Source organism: Xiphophorus hellerii, chromosome 20, assembly GCF_003331165.1.
Source record: "Xiphophorus hellerii strain 12219 chromosome 20, Xiphophorus_hellerii-4.1, whole genome shotgun sequence".
In the NCBI taxonomy this organism is placed as follows: Eukaryota; Metazoa; Chordata; class Actinopteri; order Cyprinodontiformes; family Poeciliidae; genus Xiphophorus; species Xiphophorus hellerii.
In genome coordinates, this window is record NC_045691.1 from 19,205,751 (window position 1) to 19,226,016 (window position 20,266).

General features: G+C 37.9%; 3 protein-coding genes across 4 annotated transcripts; 2 read left to right on the forward strand and 1 right to left on the reverse strand.

Annotated features, from left to right (window-relative positions):
* Positions 1-499: 499 nt before the first annotated feature.
* Positions 500-4,468, reverse strand: vhl (von Hippel-Lindau tumor suppressor). Its single transcript, XM_032550366.1, has 3 exons — positions 4,049-4,468; positions 2,578-2,697; positions 500-1,257 (listed from the first exon to the last, which is right to left on the reverse strand). The coding sequence occupies exons 1-3, from the start codon at positions 4,233-4,235 to the stop codon at positions 1,070-1,072; spliced, it is 495 nt and encodes a 164-aa protein (XP_032406257.1). The 5' UTR covers positions 4,236-4,468; the 3' UTR covers positions 500-1,069.
* Positions 4,469-4,569: 101 nt separating this feature from the next.
* On the forward strand, positions 4,570-9,801 carry LOC116710996 (uncharacterized). 2 transcript variants are annotated; one of them, XM_032550360.1, is made up of 5 exons: positions 4,570-4,795; positions 6,409-6,523; positions 7,061-7,227; positions 8,725-8,839; positions 8,962-9,801. In XM_032550360.1, exons 1-5 carry the CDS (start codon positions 4,727-4,729, stop codon positions 9,192-9,194), a joined length of 699 nt encoding a protein of 232 aa, XP_032406251.1. In that variant the 5' UTR covers positions 4,570-4,726; the 3' UTR covers positions 9,195-9,801. The 2 variants fall into 2 exon arrangements, with proteins under 2 accessions (XP_032406251.1, XP_032406253.1); XM_032550362.1 differs by having other exon boundaries at positions 7,064-7,227.
* A 398-nt stretch (positions 9,802-10,199) lies between these two features.
* On the forward strand, positions 10,200-16,347 carry LOC116710994 (vasopressin V2 receptor-like). The gene is made up of 3 exons (XM_032550358.1): positions 10,200-11,695; positions 13,487-13,618; positions 14,213-16,347. Exons 1-3 carry the CDS (start codon positions 10,795-10,797, stop codon positions 14,305-14,307), a joined length of 1,128 nt encoding a protein of 375 aa, XP_032406249.1. The 5' UTR covers positions 10,200-10,794; the 3' UTR covers positions 14,308-16,347.
* Positions 16,348-20,266: the final 3,919 nt, after the last annotated feature.

Here is a 20,266-nt window from a genome sequence, read left to right on the forward strand (position 1 = left end):
TTTAAAATAGGAAGCTAGTTTTAACACAGTACATAGTTTTTTTAATAGGATTCACCATTAGCCTGATTTCTCCACTATAAAAGCAGTTTCCCTAAATTTGACCGAACCATCCTAAAGTTTTAGCAATCTGTGACAAACTATCACCGAGATGTAAGAAATTTCAAAAACAACCCCTTAGTGAGTCTGTTTCTGCTCAAAGTTAGACATTTCCTAACAACTACACCAAAAACTTGAAAGTGGCAACCAGAAGCATGTCATTTCACCGCAACTTTAAGACGTGTTTTAGTAGTTAGGGTGTATGGTTAGATTTTAGCTTGAGAAACTCCACAATCAAAAAGTTGTGTTGCTTAAAAGAATACATGCATCAATGGCCCCAAATTAATGACACACATGGAAATTAGAAGTTTTACGTCTGACCAGAACTGTCTAATTTAGTTATTTAAAGGCTGAGCAAAATTGGTTCAGGTGCACTGCATTTCAAAAATAATTTCAAGCAGGAACAAATATATATTATATTTATTAATTCTCAAAAAATAAACGGTGAAAGTAGTTCAGGTAAAGTGGCTATAAGTCAATTCAGAACAAGGCAACAGATTGCTGGGTGGGAAGGCAAAGAAAAGCTCATGTTACAGCGTTTAATTAAAGACTTGATGAATTCAGCTTTGCTTTCTCTGATGTTAAGTTAGCAGCGAGAAAAGGTCGAACAAAAATCCTCAAATTTTGTTGTTAGGTAAGAATTCCCAAAAGTTGCATATAGCTTTTTAAAATTCATTTATACTCTATCCAAGCTCATACTTTGCTGTCAATACCAAAAAAATAAATTTTTGAAATTACCCCCCCATCTATGGTCCTAATACAGCTTTTCACATTCATAACAAAAACCCTCTAATTGAAGGCTAAATTGATTTTTACCTCCTGAAGGAGACATTTTTGCTAAATCTGCTGGGTAAATATCACAAATGAGACAGGAAGTCAAAGTGAGTCTCCTTTACAGCAAATCAACAGCGATGACTCATCTGGCAGTCTTTAGTGTCTTTGAGAGAGCGCTGCTCTACTGAGGCCCCAGCATCTACTGGGGGCTTCCTGCCCCCAGTAGATGCTGCTCTACCCGCCGATTAATGCGCTGGAGATCTTTCCGATGGTTGGGTGGATTTTCCAGATCCTCATGAAGGCATCGTGCGATTTCCAGCTTCCTGTAGTCCTCTGGTCGCACAAGACGTCGCACAGCATAAAGAGCTCGATCCTTCAGACTGTCAACTGGTGAGAAACAGACAATAAGAAAAGTGTTGCTTTTATTACATTAATGCCTTTTACTCCAGATTTATTTATACAGTATTATCAGGTGCATAGATCAATAAGACAGAATCAGTCAAGAATGAACACCATATGCAGTCTATAGATGCATGAATTAAAAATATGCACTTTGTTGTACTTTTAAGCATCTTACAAATCATAGAAGTATTAGGGATATACACTTTAGTGCATACTAACCTAGTAATTATTTTTTTGTTTGATTACAAACCTTGGTAACACTTTATTTGACAGGGTGTGCATAAGACTGGCATAATGCTGTCATAAACATGAGATAACATCTATTATGAACATGAAGTAGTCGTTATGAATGTTTACAACTGTTGTCATGAAGTGTCATTTGGTTAATAATTACACTTTTAATGCAAATTTGCATTAAAACTTGTATTAAAAGTCCATTAAAACTGTAAATTTTGCATTATTTGATAAATAAATACACTTAATAAAAGTTGCATTACAACTTGTATTAAAAGTCCATTAAAATGGTCAACTTTGCATTATAAGTGTCATTATTTACTGAATGACACTTTATGACAACAGTCGTAAACATTCATAAAGGCTCCTTCCTCGTCATTACAGGTGTTATGGTACTTTTATGGCAGTGTCATGTCAATCTTCTGCACACCCCGTTAAATAAAGTTGTTACCAAAACCTTTATCAAATAACCTACAGCACCTATTCCTCTGTAATGTTTTAAAGATCTTAGGAATAAAAATGAGCTGGTCAAAATTAGAATATCAGACATAATAGAGAAGAAAAAATTGCCATTGACCAGGAAAGCCTGATTGGTGCATATTAATTATTAGAATGATGAAATACTGATAATTAAACAATTGAGAAGCTTTTAGAAAGTCAAAGAATATATAAAAGGTTTAAATAACTAAATAAAATCTGTATAATCAGTCATTGGCTCATTTGGTGTATGATTTCTGTATGTCATATAGTTTCTACTCCTTTATGGAGCTAATATGTTAGGACTTTATCCATTTATTTATGTTTTTGTTTTTTTGCAAATGTTCTTAGGCTTAAAACACCAACCATTTCTTTTAAGAACTTGAAGGAGAATTTCCATGAAGTTTAAAACAAACTGGGCTGGCCACAGTGTTGATGTTAAAAAAGAAATCTAATTTAACTTTTTATGCACAACTAATTTAATAAAAAGCATCATTAAAGCCCCAGGGGAAATATAACTAAACTTATTCCTCTATAAATTCGACAATAAATGTTATAGTATATAGATATCTTAAATATCTTTAAGAGTCTTACCTGGTAAAGTGATGTTAACATGAACAGCCTCATCCCCGGACGGTTTGGGAACAAACAGCTCTTTGCAGTTGACTTTTAAAGGTTCATCCGAGGCTGCATCTCTGAAGATCCAAGGGTGCCCTTAAAAAAACCAAATACAGAATAATAACACATTATTTTACAATAATATTTATGACAAAAAAAATTTGACCATCCACTTGGAGCATCACTACAAGATTTTTTCCTCTCTGCCAGTTATCTGAATTTTATGAATCTGTTTAGGTCTGAAACATCTGTGTAGCTGGCTACAGCAGTAGCTTCCTCCCTCTGCAACAACAGAGATCTGGGCGTTGAAACCTTTCTACTGACTCGTGTGCATCATTTTTACAGATCTGCTCACATGATCACAGCCTCCAGATTTCCTGGCACAGATGATAACATCTAGGCCAGCTTCTCAAAGACCAGCAGGAACTCATGTTCAGCAAATTAATGCTAAGGCTAAATCGGGCCATCTCAGCCACGTTCTTCTGTAGGAATGATTAAGGTTTCCTGTAAAGACACACTCAAAGAGATTTTTTTTTAAATGAAAACTGTCTGAATTCTTTGACTCATTTGCTACATCGCCACATGCTTAGTTAGCTCACACAAGGTCAATAATCCATCACAAACCAGATGTAACTTAAATTAATAATTTAATTAACTTTTAATTTCCCTTTGCAAAAGAGAGTAAACTAAATGTCTGTTTCAAAGGACAATATTTCCTGTCACTGCTTTTAAATTGAAAATGTATTCTATTGTAACAAACTTGATTTTTAAAGATATATAAAAGGACAACTATAAATAAAAGCAACATTTATTTAAGATTCATTGATGAATATTTCCATGTTTACCTGTTATTTTTGATGACTTCACATACTTTTTCTCTGGGTTTTAAATGTCTTGTATCCTTTTCTTTTTTAAAAAAAATCACAGCAATGTTGTTTGATATGTTGCATCATTTTGTCAACTTCATACTGTCATACACACACTGGTGTGACTTCTTAAATCTCCATGGTGGGGCATTTATTTTTACCACACAACGCCGGTTTAAGCTGAATCACTCTTTGCCTTAAAGAAAGCAATTTGAAAATTATTTTTGTGTTTTACTCTGTTTATATTTGCCAAGATTTAAGATAATCTGAGCTATTTGAGCGCAACAAATAAAGTCATATGCAAGGATAAGATGCGGTTATACAGAAATTTAAGTCAATACCAGACATGAAGTGAAATGAGATTCATTGTTGGTCCAGCTGTATGCTATTTTTTGCACTGTAAATAAGTGGACTTAGACAATGTGTTTCACTTAAAATCGAGAAACAACACATTGAGATAAAAAAAAAAAAAAAAAACACAGCTTTCTAATCACACTTCGCTAAAAGAAATATGCACCATCTCAGGACATCTTCTCTTACTGATTAATCGATTAAGTGATAGATTTCGCACATTCACTCACCGACATAGGTCGTCATTCTTCGTCCCGAGAATGGCTGCATGTCGGCGTAACTCGTTGGCTTGCCTTCATAATTTATCCACAGCGGCCGGACAACACGGCTGGTGCGATTACAGAAGATGACATTAACGGGAATCCCGCTGTTCAGAGAGCGAACCGGGGGAAGAGGTTCCTCTCCCTCCTGAGGCATTAGTCCTGAACACCGACTGCAAAGTGCAGCAAGATTAGCTGAGTGGCTAACAAGGGAGGAGCTAACTCAAACAGGCCCCTTTCTTTCGAAGTAAAACCAACAGTTAAACGACGACTGCTCTTTTTGCAGTTTAGCTTGTTAGTGAAACTTAAAACGCAACTAAGTTCAGAAAGATCTCAAAGAAAACCCGCACCTAGCTCCTTTAGCTCCACTATGCTGTTTATTTTTTCCTTTTCCGGAAGAGACGCAGTACTACACGGTGTTCTGATTGGTTAGAAAGCCAGCTACGACATCACGGCCATCACAACGTGCCTCTCGTGCGTGCTGTGCGTGGTGCAGAGAAAGAACCACAACAATGCTATGGCTGTCCGCTTCTGAAGCTTCGATACAGTGTTTCAAACACCAATCAGCGGCCCTGACACCTTATCTCAGCTGGAAGCGATGAATCTTTTGTAAGCATTTCTAGTGCACTTTTGCTGTTGAGTGAGAACATGGAGTCATCCAGGAAGAGAGGTCGTTCTGACATGTGGGCACACTTTAAACTGATCGCTCCTGATAAGGTAGGTGTGCTGTCCTAGCTCTCTTATTAGTGATAAGCAATAGGAATAGCTTCCCATTGAGAAAAATATTAAAGGGTGATTTCACCTAATTTTTCACGACCGTGAGCATCTTTGAACTGCTTTAGTTAGTAACTAAAACATTTAAAATCTGGTTTAAATCATTCTACACTGATTACAGAATATCTAAAACTACGTATGTGACTTGTAAAACTTCAGTAAAGGGTGATTTCAGCACTTTTTGGGCATCTGGACCACAGTGGAACTGCTCCTGCTCCATAACTACCACTAGACCAGGGGTGGTCAAACCTGGTCCTCGAGGGCCGGTGTCCTGCAACTCTTAGTTGTCTCCCTGGTCCAACACACTTGAATCCAACAGCTGAATCACCTCCTAAGTGCAGTCAAGTTCTCCGGAGTCCTGCTAATGACCTCATTATTTGACTCAGGTGTGTTGAAGTAGAGACGCATCTAAAAGTTGCAGGAGACCGGCCCTCCAGGCCTGGAGTTGCCCACCCCTGCACTAGACCCCTCAAACTTCAGCTGGATTATTCTGAACTAAAAGCAGAATAAGTAAAATCGAACATGTGATTTTTGAAATCTTTATTTATGAAACTTCAATGAAGAGCCATATAACTCTTCTTCTTGTATTATCATCATTATTTTTTGCGTCCGGACCACACTAGAACAGCTGTTGCTGAAATGGAGAGCTCCATCAGTGACAGATGTGTGTTAACACACATCTGTTTTTTTGCACTGATATCCTGTATTTTAAAGAGTCTCTTTTTAATGCAAAATAAACAACATATGTTTAAAAAAATAGTCATCTTACTCATTTGCACACTTCTTGGATTGTGAGTACAATATTTCTATTTCTGATAACCATATTTTTGTTGTTATGTTGAACAGTAACATGTATTGATATTGTTGTTAATCTCATATCTTTCATATATATGTAAATATACACTCAACACTTTTGGATGTTTTGCGTAAATCTACATATCTTGATTCTGCTGTTGCAATTGAATTTCCCCACTGTGGGACAATAAAAGGTATTTCTACCCTACTCTACTGATTATGTGCAGAAAAGTGAGACATATTCTAGCGACATAGTTGTTTGGAGGTGATGCATGCCTTTGCGCATCACAGTAACTGTAGTGGTCAAAATGGGTGCAGCAGTTACCATGCCTATCTGATTGCTAGCAAATTAAAATCAGAGCCTTTTTTATTGGTCACTGTGGTGACTTATAGAGTGGCTGGGCTCAGCACATTTAAATCCCTCCACAGAGTGCTGGTTTGATAGGTCTCAAAGCTACTGTTCTCAGATTTCTGCCTCCTCACTGAATAAATCACAGCATAAATCATGACTTTGTCCATTTAGCCACTGTATTATGCACTGGCGCCCAGGTAACACATTCGAAGTGCATCTGCGTCTTGTTTACCTTATTTTTGAGTCATGCTCTCTTCTAATTTACCTCTGTGTTGATTGTGGTTAGCAGAAATTAAGTTAAGTATTGTGAGCTACAAGCATATCATTGATGTATTAGACTAGTACCACCATTACGGTACAACCTTTTAGACTCAAACGACAATTTGATCTACAAATTGTGTCTCTACAGGTGCAGTGCTCGTTGTGTTTAGGTGAGTTGAAGTATCATGGGAATACTTCATCCATGATTAGGCACTTCTCTACCCTGCATGGAGCCACGGTTAACCATGGGAACACAAACCAAGGTAGGGTGAATGTTTTAATTATTGTTGTAGTGGCGATTGTTTGTCAAACCAAACATCCAATAAAAGTTCCATCAGCCACTATAAGGCGCAGGCAAAAGAAGTTTCACTGTCCAAACTTGTTTTGTTGTTCTGGATGATTTATTTTGTTTCAGCAAAACAATTACAGAGTTCAAACCTTTTCTTGTTTTCATGCTACCTCTCTTGCTCTGGTAAAAACCGTAGGCCCCAAACCCAAATGCCTGCTGGTCTTTACCAGGCCCCTACACTTATAGAAAGTGGATTGATCCACCTCACTTCCTGTCTTTAGAAAACGAATAAATAAGAACAAATAATAAAACAAAAGATAAATAGAATCACCAATTATTAACCTGCAAATAATACAAAAAACTAGAAATGTAAGAATAAACTAACAGAATTCAAATGAATAAAGAAATAAAGAATAAATAGCTCCAACAATTGTTACTAAACCACAGACCCATTTTACATCTTCCTTTTATTCATTATCTTTTTATTTGTGTATGTCTTTATTTATCTCAGTAGATCAGAAGCCAGATGTAGACAAGGCTCTTGTGAAGATGCTGGTGAAAGACTCGCAACCTTCTTCCATTGTGGACTCATTGCCTTTGCATGACAGTGGGGGTCAACCCAGGAAGAAAGGTCGCTCTGATATGTGGGAATACTTTAAACTGGTCAAGCCTGATAAGGTAGGTGTTCTGGCTCTTTGATAGTTAACATAGGCAGAGTTGGGAAGTAACTAATTACATTTACTCAGTTACATTTACTTGAGTAACTTTTTTGGGGGGAAAAATATGTCTAGGAGTATTTTTAATATGCTGTAGTTTTTACTTTTACTAGAGTAATTTTATTATGAAGTGTCTCTAGTTTTACTTGAGTAAAATGTCTGGATTCTCTACTAACTGTGAGTAACTTCATTGACTGAAAAACAAGTTTGTTTTAACCAAAAGATTACCAGATATAGACACATCTGCAGATTTTGTTAAAGTCTTATAGGTTTGAAGAAATTGATTTGGAAAAATGTTTCTTCTGATTTTCTTATTTTGTAATTAGGTAATTTATATGAATTATTTCCATTTTGGTCTATGAAATACAAAAAAATAACATAACTTTATATTTTGGTCTGTCTGATGATGTAATTTTTAAATATTAAATCAGTAACCTTTTATTACTGATCAGTTACTCAGTACTTGAGTAGCCTCATTACCAAATACTTTTTTACTCTTGCTTTATTAATTTCTTGAACGGCTACTTTTTATTTTTACTTGAGTGAAGATATGTTAAAGTAGTGTTATTCTTACTTGAGTACAATTTCTGGGTACTCTACTCACCTCTGAACATAGGAAAATACATACACAGTGGTAACTATCAGTGTAGTGCAATATCTTTGGTCTTTATTAGGTCTATGTTAAGGGGATATATCATTATATTTAGAGACATAAAACCCATAAAATACTGCAAAATATAAATCATAGCCAGTCTTTCAATTGCTTTGGAAAGAACCTATTTCAAATCATTTCTGGCAAATAACTTTTAATACATACGTAAAGGGAGTACCATAAATAAAATATGATTTGTCCTAACCATTTGTGCTTATAAATAGCTTTTAACTGGAACATGACAAATAGATATGTCGTTAGTTATTGAGTAAGCAGAAAAAGGATAAACTTTGATGTTTTGCAATAAAAATCACCAATGCAAATAACGTGTGAGCTCTGAGGAGCTCCAAAAACACTGTTACTGGTGATGCACTATCTGCCCCAATATTACGGCCGTTATGAAACGGCCGTAATGTTGTAGTTGGGAAACTAGCCACAAATGTGCTTGAGTTGTCCTTAGGTCAGTGTTTGTCAATTCCGGTCCTCAGGGACCACTGCCATGCATATTTTAAATGCGTTTCTGTTCCAGACCACCTAGTCCAAATGATTGCAAGACCTCCTCTGCATGCCATCAAGAGCTGCAGAAGCCTGTTAATCACCCACTTATTCGAGTCACGTGTGTAGCACTCGCTAACTGTTTATGCTGTGACACAAATCAACAAGAAATCACGAGAAATTTGAACTGCATACTTTTCTATTGCTACTTTTGTCTTGTGGAGTCATTGTGTCGTGCATCGATACCCAGGTTTAGTGTAAGAACCCATCAGGTTATAACTTTTGAGATTTAAAGTGCCTTTTTACATACAGGTCCAGTGTTTGGTGTGTTCAGCTGAGTTGAAATATCACGGAAGTACTTCCTCCATGATTAGGCATTATACTGCGAAGCATGGAGCTGTGGTTAACCAGGGGAAGGCAAATAAAGGTAGCACAAATCTCTCATACTTTTGTCATCGTTGACAAAAAAAACAGAAACACAATATGCTTCTGCTTCACATTTTTATCTCTTTTCTTTTTTATCTGCTTGTCTTCTTTTTTGTGTCTTAGGGGACCGGAAGCGAGAGCTAGATGAGGCTCTTGTGAACATGCTAGTGAAGGATTCGCAGCCTTTTTCCATTGTTGATGACTGTGGCTTCAAGGAGTTTGTGGCGTTGCTTGATCCCACATATACTCTTCCATCCAAACAGACTCTAAAGGACATGGTGATACAGAGATACAAGGGCCAGATGTCCAAGATCAAAGCTCACATAGAAGATGGAGACTCTGACCTTGACTGCTGATATATGGATCACCGTCTATATGTTTCCTGTCGTTATGTGGATGAAACTACCAGGCGTCCCACAATGCATTTGGAAGTGGCATATTTGCCTGAAGCACTCACTGGTGGTAGGATCGCTGCTGACACAAGATCTCTCATGAAAGAATGAGATATTGAAGGAAAGGTGGCCTTATTAATATGGTTGCCTGATAGAAGTTTAAATCTGAGATGTACACTTAGCTTTGTCCTTTCGTTAGTTTTAGTGGTGAGGAATTCTCTTGATGCATCTGATCTGGGGGGCTTTGCACAAGAGCACAAAAGCCAGTCACATTCTTTCAAACCAGCTCAATGGGAAAAGATAAGCTCAAAGAAGTGTAGGAGTCGATAAATTTTGAGGCGATAAAGGTAATTTTAGAGGTGGAAGCAGGCTGGGACCAAACCTTGTTCATAAATTCAGAGAGAGGCAGCCGGTGGGGACAACTTTTGTTGAGCTGAAAACAGACTCTGGACAGTAACTGTCCAAAGTGAAGACGGTTTCATGGCTAAAGAGTTTCCCAATGACAAAAATGTATGTGATACTTGTAAGAAGCATTTGGGAAAAAAATAAATTACAATGCAGCTGAACTTTAGAAATTATTGTTTTCTAAAATGTGTTTGTGTATTTTTGTTGAGCAGCAGTCATCAATGTGAAACAGAGACATAGACTTCTCCCTGATTTTATTTTTCTGAAACATTTAACCTAACCTCATGCTAACCTCCAAGATTAATAGGATATGTTTATTTTGGAGATTAGCAAAATAACATAATTTATTTCCTGTTATTTTACTCAGAATTCCTGTTTTACAGGATTTCTACTTGGTCTCAAAAATTCTGGAGAAGTATTAAATTGGCTTCTCTCATTTTCCACATTTGGAAAAGTATGGTAATTCTTTATTAAGGAATTGTATTAAGTTTTCAGATTTTTTTTTCCCCTTATTCCAATATTGTACTGACAAAGTCTAATAATCCTTTACAAATGCTATTGTTATCACATCAGTTTATTAATTTCATATGCTTTATCTTAGATTTGCTAACTCTCAGATTAGTTTGAACATTTTACCCATCAATATTTGATTTTTGACTTACTGACTGTGTATAAGTACTTAAAACTTTAAGAAGTATTAGGTTGAACAGTGAGAAAGAGAGAAACTGAGAAACAGTTGAACCATTTGATCAAAAATCCAAAACAAGCACTGGAACTGATATATTTAGCAGAGGTATTCGCCGTCATTGTGGCATTTAGCAAATCTACATGTTGAGTTTGTTTTCATGGAAACAGTTTCATATGTTTCAGTCTGTATTCTGTCTATCTTCTCTATCATCTGCTGACCTAATAACCAAACCTTCAGCGATGGTTGTGAGCTCCACCCAGTTTGATCTCCAGTATAAAAACAGGGGGCGCAGCACAGGAGACCAAACCAAGAGTTCAACTTCTGCAGCGTTTTACCTCCGGCAAAATACTGGTGGGGAAAAAAATGACATCTTTATAGCTGGAGAAGCTGAAGTCTGATCAAGGATTCTCAGGGAGAAGATTGCAAACTTTATATGCAGGATTTTTCTTTTAATTAAATTGATTTTTTTTAATGTATATATACTATTTCTATTCCAGACGCTTTGTGTCCGAGTTTAAAGTTAAAATGCGTCCGCTAAATGAGAGCGACTTTGTGGATGCGTACGACGTCCCGCGGGACGAGAGTCTGGCCCGGGTGGAGATCGCGCTGCTCGGTGCGATCTTCGTGACCGCCACCATCCTCAACACCGCCCTGCTGCTGCTCCTCTGGCGGCAGCGCAAGCAGATGTCCAGGATGCGCGTCTTCGTCTTCCACCTGTGCCTGGCGGACCTGGTGGTCGCCTTTTTCCAGGTGTGCCCGCAGCTCATGTGGGACATCACGGACCGGTTCGTGGGACCCGACCTGGTGTGCCGCCTGGTGAAGTACCTGCAGGTCCTGGGCATGTTTTCCTCCACCTATATGATCGTGGTAATGACGGTGGACAGATACCAAGCCATCTGCAACCCGATGGTGAAGTTTCAGCGGGCGCGCTCGAGACTGAACGTTCCCGTGTGCGTGGCGTGGGGGATCTCTCTCGTGGGGAGCTTGCCGCAGGTTTTTATCTTCTCCCAAGTGGAGGTCGCACCCGGTGTGTTTGACTGCTGGGCGGAATTCATCCAGCCCTGGGGGCTGCAGGCCTACATCACCTGGACCACTCTGGTCATTTTCATCCTGCCGGTTTCCACGGTGGTAGTTTGCCAGGTGCGCATCTGCAGAGCCATCCAGACCAACCTGTCCAGAAAGACTCACAGGCAGGGAGTGAGCGTCGGGGCGCCGCTGCCAGCAAGAGCCAGCGGAGCGGCTGGGATGTCCAAAGCCAGGGTGAAGACGCTGAAGATGACCGTGGTCATTGTGTTGGTGTATGTCATGTGCTGGGCTCCCTTCTTCACCGTGCAGCTGTGGTCCGCCTGGGACGCAAATGCGCCTAAAGAGAGTAAGTTACTGCAAAAATACCACCACGTTTTTCCTTATAAACAACAAACGCGGTCCGAAATTGAATGGGGCCCAAGCGAAATTTGATTTGGGCCACCAATTCTCCCCCTAATCTAATAAAAAATATATATGTCTATCTAGTGTACTTCTTTTTCAAAAACAAACAATGACATCGGACAATTATTTGATGTCATTGTGTGTTAAAATAATTATTATTTCATTATTTTATATTTACTGAAATAGCTAACCTGAGGTTATGTGACCTTGAGCTGAATTCAGTTTGGACCCCCAATTAATCCTATAAATTAATATTTATAGATGGGCTCACTTTAACAGTATAATAAATGTGTTAAATGAATTTTTAAAGTGTTAATTTATTAAAACACAAGCACAACAAAATCTTCAATTAAAATGTGACTTTATTATACTGTTGATTATTTCTTCTTTCTTATGCAACATGCAACAATGACATACATTAACCCTAACATCTAAATGGTTAAGCTGCTTAACTGAAGACCAATCTGCTTGACTTCTACATTGTTAGCCCCACCCAGTTACTCTGACATGGCAAAACTGACCAAGTTTATTTATTTAGCACATTTACAACAACCTCAGCTGATCAAAGTGCTTCATAACAAACACAACATCAAAAACATGAATGATAAAAAACAGAAAATAAAAATAAGTTTGGTAAAAAAAAAAAAAAAAAAGACAATTATAAAATTGGCAGAAAATACCTAATAATGTGAATAAAAACCAAAACCGTACTTATTTTCAGCTGCAGTGATTTTCTTCCCCCCTTTAGCTTTTCTCTTTAATTGGTGTTAAATGTCAGGGAGAAAAACTTTCAGTCTGAACTTAAACTGACCGACTGACTGAGAAAGCTTAACAAATAAAATGACTTCATCTCTTGTTGCAACAAAGAACTATAGAGCAATAAATTAGATTCTTAAGTAAACATATCTGCTTTTAACATATAACGAACAACAATTTATACTTTCATTTTTACATTAAATTATTCTGTTACGTATGTGTGTTTAACTTATTGCACATTGAATTGTAACACTTTTATCTGGTCATAAAACTTACATTCTCATTATTTCTAAGAGAATAAAGTCCAGAGTCCTGTATTTCAATGAAAACCTATAGAGCAGGGAAGTTTATATATTGTTTAGTTTGCAGCGACATTATTAATAATCCATCCAGAAAACAAATAAAAAGCATAAACAGATCTGAGGAACATATTTATGCAACAATATTAACTGGACAAGATAGTTCACATTTTCCAGTAAAGGTTCTGTGTCCCTGTAACCTTTTTACATGCAGACATCAGTCATTACTCTTGCATGGATATAGAAAGCACAATTTTATCAACTGGGACTGATCAAATTTCACTTGTATATTTTAAGAAATGTTGCGCAGCTGTAAGTGTAATATATTCTGCTTTTGTACTTAATTTACCCAATTGCTTTGCTTTGATAAAATGGAAAGATTAATAATGTTACCTGTGCAATCATTAGTTGTTGTTTTTTTTAAATTGAACATGAAATACCATTGCAAATTTTGAATCATGATAAATTCTTAAAATTTTTCTTTAAATTTAATTATGAATGTAAAGTTTTGGCATCTACTTTCTGTGTTAGAGGTCATGCATCCTCTGGGACCCGGCAGGCCTGCGAGCTTTGAGTCACAGTTTAATTTGTTTTTTTGAGTAAATTAATACAGGAAGCTACAACATATTCATAAGATTTCAGTGCAGACACATTACATGTTTTTAGTTCTGTTCCTCCAGCTGCGATTTTCACCATCCTGATGCTGCTGGCCAGCCTGAACAGCTGTGCCAATCCCTGCATCTACCTCCTGTTCTGCGGGGAGTTCCCCAAGAGGCTGGTGAAACTCCTGCGTCCACCGGCGCTCTCTGCCGGTAAGAATCCGATGCGTGAGGAAGTGACGCTTGTCAGCACTTTGTATACGAGCTTTAAAAATGCCTCAGAGTCAAAGGGATCGTAACGCCATGTCATAAAAAGGGGTGGGAGGGGGTAACATGGAGACCTGCGTGCTGAGAAGAGCTTACCCTGAGCTCTCTTTGTGTTTGACAGAGATGAAGACAAAATATCAATCAATCAATCACTTTATTTTGGTAAATTGTCCACATTAAACACAGGAAACAACAAAAGAAAAAAAACAACAATAAACAAACCCACAGTTTACCAAAAAAGGAATAGGCCGAAGCAAAGCTGATTCTTGCCTACCCTGTTTTTATACCTTACAGCCTACCAGGATATCTTCACAATACACATATAAATCTACATAACAGCGTAAGATTTTATCATTTTACATTTTAAAGCTCTTTTAAAGTTCGCCAAGAAAGGACATAACTTAAAATCATCGTTCAATTCATTCCACAGTTTCACACCAATAACTGAAACACATCTAGACTGTATCTGGCTCTTCTCGTTTTGCACATAAAATATGATTTATCTGTTGATGTTTCTAACGTTATTGCTTGTCTCTGAAGCAATTATCAGGAGAGCAAATCAGGGATGGATGGCCGTAAATGAGATGTGGACAGAGTCTCCTTCAGATGTTGGTCTGAAAGGTGATTTTACTTAAATGGAGCATTTTCAACTGGATAAAGACTTTTTTTTTTTTTTTTTTTCATGTAACAGGATATTTCTAAAGCCTGGAAGAGATTGGACTTTTGTGGGCTCTTATTTTTATTTTCAGTTGTGCAATGTTTTATTTTTTTTATATACAAAGGCTTGTGGAAAGAAATATTACAGACACAACAAATTGTACCACAGATTGATAGTCATTTGTTGGATCTGGGTTTCATTGTTCAATAATAAGCTGCTGGAAAAGCTAAAGAACAAAAGTCTTTGTATAAATGTACAAAAAGGTTTGATGTTTTTGTTCTGAAAAAAAGTGTTCATGTTTGTTGTGATGAAGGGAAATTTTCTGACAAGTGAATAATAAATCTATAGAGGCACTATTTCTGTTACTTTCTTTCTAAGGTCATATGAAATGATAATATTACAGGCATAAACTTGAAATGAATCGTGTGTTACATTGTCTTGCTAAAGTATTCCTGCCCCACGAACAATCCCAACTTGTTGTGTTACAACCATGAACTTCAATGTATTTTGCTGGGATATGTGACAGACCATAATAAATTATTATATAATTGTGAAATAGTATTGAATAAATTGTTTTCAAAATGCTTTATTAAATAAACTGAATGAAAACTGAGGTGGCAGCATCGTGGCGTGGGATGCTTTTCTTCAGCGGGAATCGGGAAGCCAGCCAGATTTGAATATTCTGTTTAAATTAAATGTTTAAAGTATCATACTAGCCATAGTTGGACTTTGTAGCTGTCCTTGTTAAACATCTGGAATTAGCGTATTATCTACAGGTCTGCAGACCGATGAGGAATTTTAACACGAGTAGCGCAGCTTGCCAGCAGCAAGATGACAAATGTTTGACTTTCACCTTGTATACATGCAAAGAACATGTTGGATTTATTTTCACTGAAAAGCTGAAAACAAGTTATGTTTCAATGCTGTTGTGTCTCTTTCTCTTCATGTGATAACAAAGGAATCTGAATGTAATGTTTTCAAGGTTAATTTTAAAGTAAGGACACAGAAAGTTTATCCTTCTTCCTGACCAAGCTGCTTATTCATGTAAGGCGTTTCAAGTTTAAGAAATAATAGTGTCAGTATTAGCAGTTAGTATTCACTTGGAGATGTTTTATTTTCTCAAAACCCTGAGTGTGAGAAACACAATTAAAGTGTTACTATTAATAGGAGGAATAATTCAAACATTTCCCATTTTAGAAGAGGAGGATGAGAAGCCCTGTCTGTTTACTTAAGGAAAAGAGACTCTACAGCCGTGTGTCCTTACTCACTCACTTATTTATTTACCTTTTGAAAGAGCTACACCAGACTTTCCAGAAGAATGACATGAACATCATGTCATTTTGGGTTAATAAAGCATTAATGACACTGGGTTTTTTTCAGTGTACAATTACAAGTTCAACTACTTTTAAGAACATGAGTTAGGTGCACATGTTTGATTTATATACATTTGTAGATTATCTGCAATTCGCACAAGATTAAACTTGTACGTACAGGATCACATATCCATCTAAATCTCTGAACAAGTGGTGCTGAATGTGTTAGGATGTCTTTTAACTGGACAGGACCGATGCCTGCTAATGTTTGGTAAGTGGTTATGGCTGACTGCATCTGGTACTTTTTCTCTAACAACATGAAAAGGGTTTGTTTGACAGCACTCGTAGGATTGGCCGGTACTCTGAACACCGGCTGGGTCCAACGAACTGAGTGAAGATCAGGGGAGAGTTGGAGATATATACATATAGGGAGAGTTTTTTTAGTTTCTTTTTAGCAATCTCTAAACAGTTTTAGATTCCATAATTATAGGTTCAAACATTACTAGAACTACTTGTTTCAAATGCTTTGCACTTTGCCAAGGTCTTATAGATGACCCAAACTGTCACCTCCAGGAGAAGGCAAACTGGTTTGGATGTTCAAGAGATACCCAGCAACTTTGAAAGCTCAAGCCAGATAGGCAATCTAAATAAAAAGACATGCTGTAAAAAAAAAAAAAAAAAAAAAGACCAACAACAACTATTAGAGACTATTAGCGAGTTGCACAGTCAAAGACAAGAAGCTTGGATCAAAAACAGAACACGTGTTAGAATCAGAATACGTTTATTGGCCAAGATAGTGTGCACAAATGAGGAATCTGACTTCGGTTTTCAAGTACTATCAGCATATAGACATTAGTACAGAAATATTAACTAGAGAGGAGATCAAATAAAAACCAAAGTACAAAATGTACATGTGTTTCAAGTAATTTTCATGAAGAAAAAAAAAATATTTGATGTGACACTGCAAAAATTCTTGTTTTGTTTCATAGTTGAGTAGTTGAGGACTTTCCTCATCAGGGAGATAACCTGGGGGAAGAGATTCTCTGTGGCGAATGGTTTTTCCAAATAGTGCATATACCAAATTGCAGACAAAAGTTTAAACAGTTCATGTCCAGAATGTGTCTTATAATGGTCCAGTAAAAGTTCAGACTTAAATCCAGCTGAGAATCTGAGACAAAACGTGAAAATACCTCTTCACAGACGCTCTCCAGCCAGACTGACCGACCAGCAGGTAATTAGCAAAGAGCTATAATTGCAGAGAAAGGCTGTTCTAAGTATTGACTCAAGAGGGTTGAATAGAAAAGCACGCAACATTTACCAAATTTTCCTTTGTTAAAAAAAAAACGTAAATCATATATATTTTTTCTGCTTCTCAATAACGCTTTCATGTTGTCGTTTGGACGTTCCTACTCCTGACCGCTGGTTGGCGACAACGCGCTGCATCTGATCTTTTAGAGAATAAGCGATGAAGTAATTTCCAACAGGAATTCGACATGTTTTTGTTTTGTTTTTTCCTGGTTTCTAAAACAGCAACTGTCCATGTGTGCTTTACAGCTCCCTCTTCACACACTAGTTCCTCCATAAAAGCGCCCTGGTTGTCTGCTATATCTGCTTATTGTTTGCACTTTCCTTTTTGGTGTTTTAGAGCCTCTTGAATGGGCAGAAACCGCGGACTGTTTGGACCATGAACCGGGCCTGTTCCTGTTAGAAGAGGTGAGACTTTTAGCTCTATGGGTAAAGTGAGCATAGAGACCCGGCTGCAGGTGGTGAGCCTCAGCCAGCAGGGACTTTCTCAGGCTAAGATCGCCCGGCAGACGGGGGTCTCCAAGAGCGCCATCCAGGCTCTGCTGCAGAAGCACCGGAAGACGGGCACCGTGGAGGACCAGAAGCGCAGCGGCCGACCGCGCAAGCTGAGCGGAGCCGACGAGCGGCACATAAAGCTCATCTGCCTGCAGAACAAGAAGATGTCCAGCAGCGACATCACCTCCGAGCTGGCGTTGACGAGCGGGACCCTGGTGGACCCGTCCACTGTCAGGAGGAGCCTGGCCAGGAGTGGCCTGAGCAGGAGGCGAGGAGACAGAAGCAAAACCTGCCTGAGTGATGGCAGAGAGGATGAGGATGATGATGAGGAGGAGGAGGACCACAAAGAAGACGGTGACAGCCTGGAGAAGGAGCTCTCTGCTAAGGATTCAGGAGCAGAAATAACAGACTCTGATAAGAGCATCAAGAAGGAGAGTCTGGACGCTTCCAGCTCAAGTGAAGAAGCGTAGCAGCCATTTTTGTAGGCTTTATCAGGCAATATTTGCCAAATGAAACAATTATCAGCTGGTTATTGCAGCGGATGATGTATGACGGCGTGTTAGGGTCATTGTAGAAAAAGTAAGTAACTTTCCGCAAAGAAACAAAAATTTTGAGACTGAACTCAGAGATTTTTCTTCTATAAAATTTGTAATAGTAATCTAAAAATTTCTAGCAAATATTCAACTTTTCATACTCAAGAGATTTCCAGGTTTCCTTCTAGCAATTTGCTGAGATTAATCTCTAAATTTCTGAGCTTAAATTTTTTCTATCTACAATGGGCCTATTATGCCGTCATAGATGATGGGACCAGTCTGGACTTAAAGGCTCACAAAATGATAAACTGTTGGAAGAGAAACCCAAACATGGTGCATATATGTCATGTAAGCTCATATTTATAGACTTTATGTCAGTTTTTATGCCAAACAGTGTCAATCACGCTGCTACATGCACTAAACAGCAAACAAACTGTGAAGAAAAAACGAGTGCCTGGGGAAACCTGTTCAGATATTTTTCTTTGTTGACCCAAACAGGAAAGAATATTTCAGCAGGCTGAAGTGACCAAAAATAAAGTGAAACCAAAATGTGTTTACACAGTTGCTGTTTGAACATGTCACTTGTTCTTGTTTGTCCAGAATTATTCATACTGCTGGTAGATTCAGATTTAATGTCGTCCTGTAATTTACAGACAGGTTTCTTCAGACTGGAAGGAGGAATATTAATATTTGGAGTTCTGACTTGAATCTGTGGAGATGGGAGATGATTAGAGTGCCATTATTTATGAAAATTGAAATAATAACAGTTCCCTCACCTTTCGCTAATCTTGCTGACCCATCTTGTACTCTTAGGTCTATATCAGGTGTGGAGGAATAAAATAGAGTGAAAGTCCATCCAACTATTCACAATATCATCAAACAGATTCTGCCACCTGAAATGCTGAATGCTTCGTCCAAGCAATCTTTTGCGATTTTGCACACGTGGAAATTACCATTAAATCTGCGATTTGATACATTTTGCAGCTCTACCAGGAGTCCCGTAAGCTGCAAAGACTTGGAGCTCATTACAAATATGAGTGGTGAAAATACCAGTGGAAACATGCAAAAAGCTGGTCAGTAAGTGAAAGAAGCTTCTTGTTGCTGCAAAGCCAATAGAGACTTTTCCACTGACTCTGAAGAGAGTGTTGTAAATCATTTAATATGTGATATATGTGTTCAAATGTAAATAAACATGAATTATTTTTTTCCAAATATTACACCCATTGCACATTCTTCTTCTTATTTTATGTGCTGCTAGACTAACTTAAAGCTGTGCATAATTATAGTGTAAGCAAACTGATTCAGGATTCATAAAAATATTTATCAAATAAAAATCTGAATAGTGTGGTGTGCATTTGTTTTGATCCCTCCTCTGAGTCAGTTTCGCTGCAAGTTGTTTAGAGTATGTCTCTACCAGCTTTTGACGTTAAACTTTTTGCCCAGTCATCTCAACCACAGTTGATCTTGCAACATATTCTCAATTGGATTCATGTCTGGACTTTGACTAGGCTATTTTAACCCACGATGGAAGATGAACCTCTGACCTAGCCCCACGGTTTTTGAAGCCTCTGACTGGTTTTCTTCCAAATTTCCTTGTATTTTGATCTATTCGTCTTCCTATAAGCTTGGACCAGATTCCCTTCCTCCTCTAAAGGGAGGAGGAAGAGGCAGCATCAGGCTCCCCACAGCCTGATGCTGTTTTCCTCTGCAAACAGCTGAAAAGTTTACTTTTGGTTTCATTTGACCGGAACACCTTCTTTGTCTGCTGCATTGTCTAAATTGGAACAGGCCGTCTTACAGCTCTAACTCAGGTTTCGTTTTTTGTTTCATAACAAAGAGTTATCCTACCGACATACTTTCCACCTGAGCTGTGATCTCTGGAGGTCCTCCAGGCTTTTTATTTTCCACTTCGTCTTCTTCTGCTGCTTCTCTGATTTGTGATCTCGTTATCCAGCCAGTTTAAGTGGGCGGCTATGTATTGCTATTGTCCGTGCTCTAACCATTTTCAAATGAGAGACTCTACAGTTTTCTGAGATGTCTGACACTTGGAATGTTGATTTATAAGCCATCCCTCCTATACACTTTTCCAGAACTTTCTCCTGACCTCTCTACAGTGTTTTTCAGTATTCATGATGTGAGATTAAATTGCATATGACACATTAGATTTACAAATTAGGTGACCTCTGGAGGCAGTCAGTGGCACTGGATGTATCTGAGTGAAAAATGATGAAAACAAAAGAATGGATCCCTTCTAACCACCCCAAAACGAAGGTGATATTTGTTGCTGTGA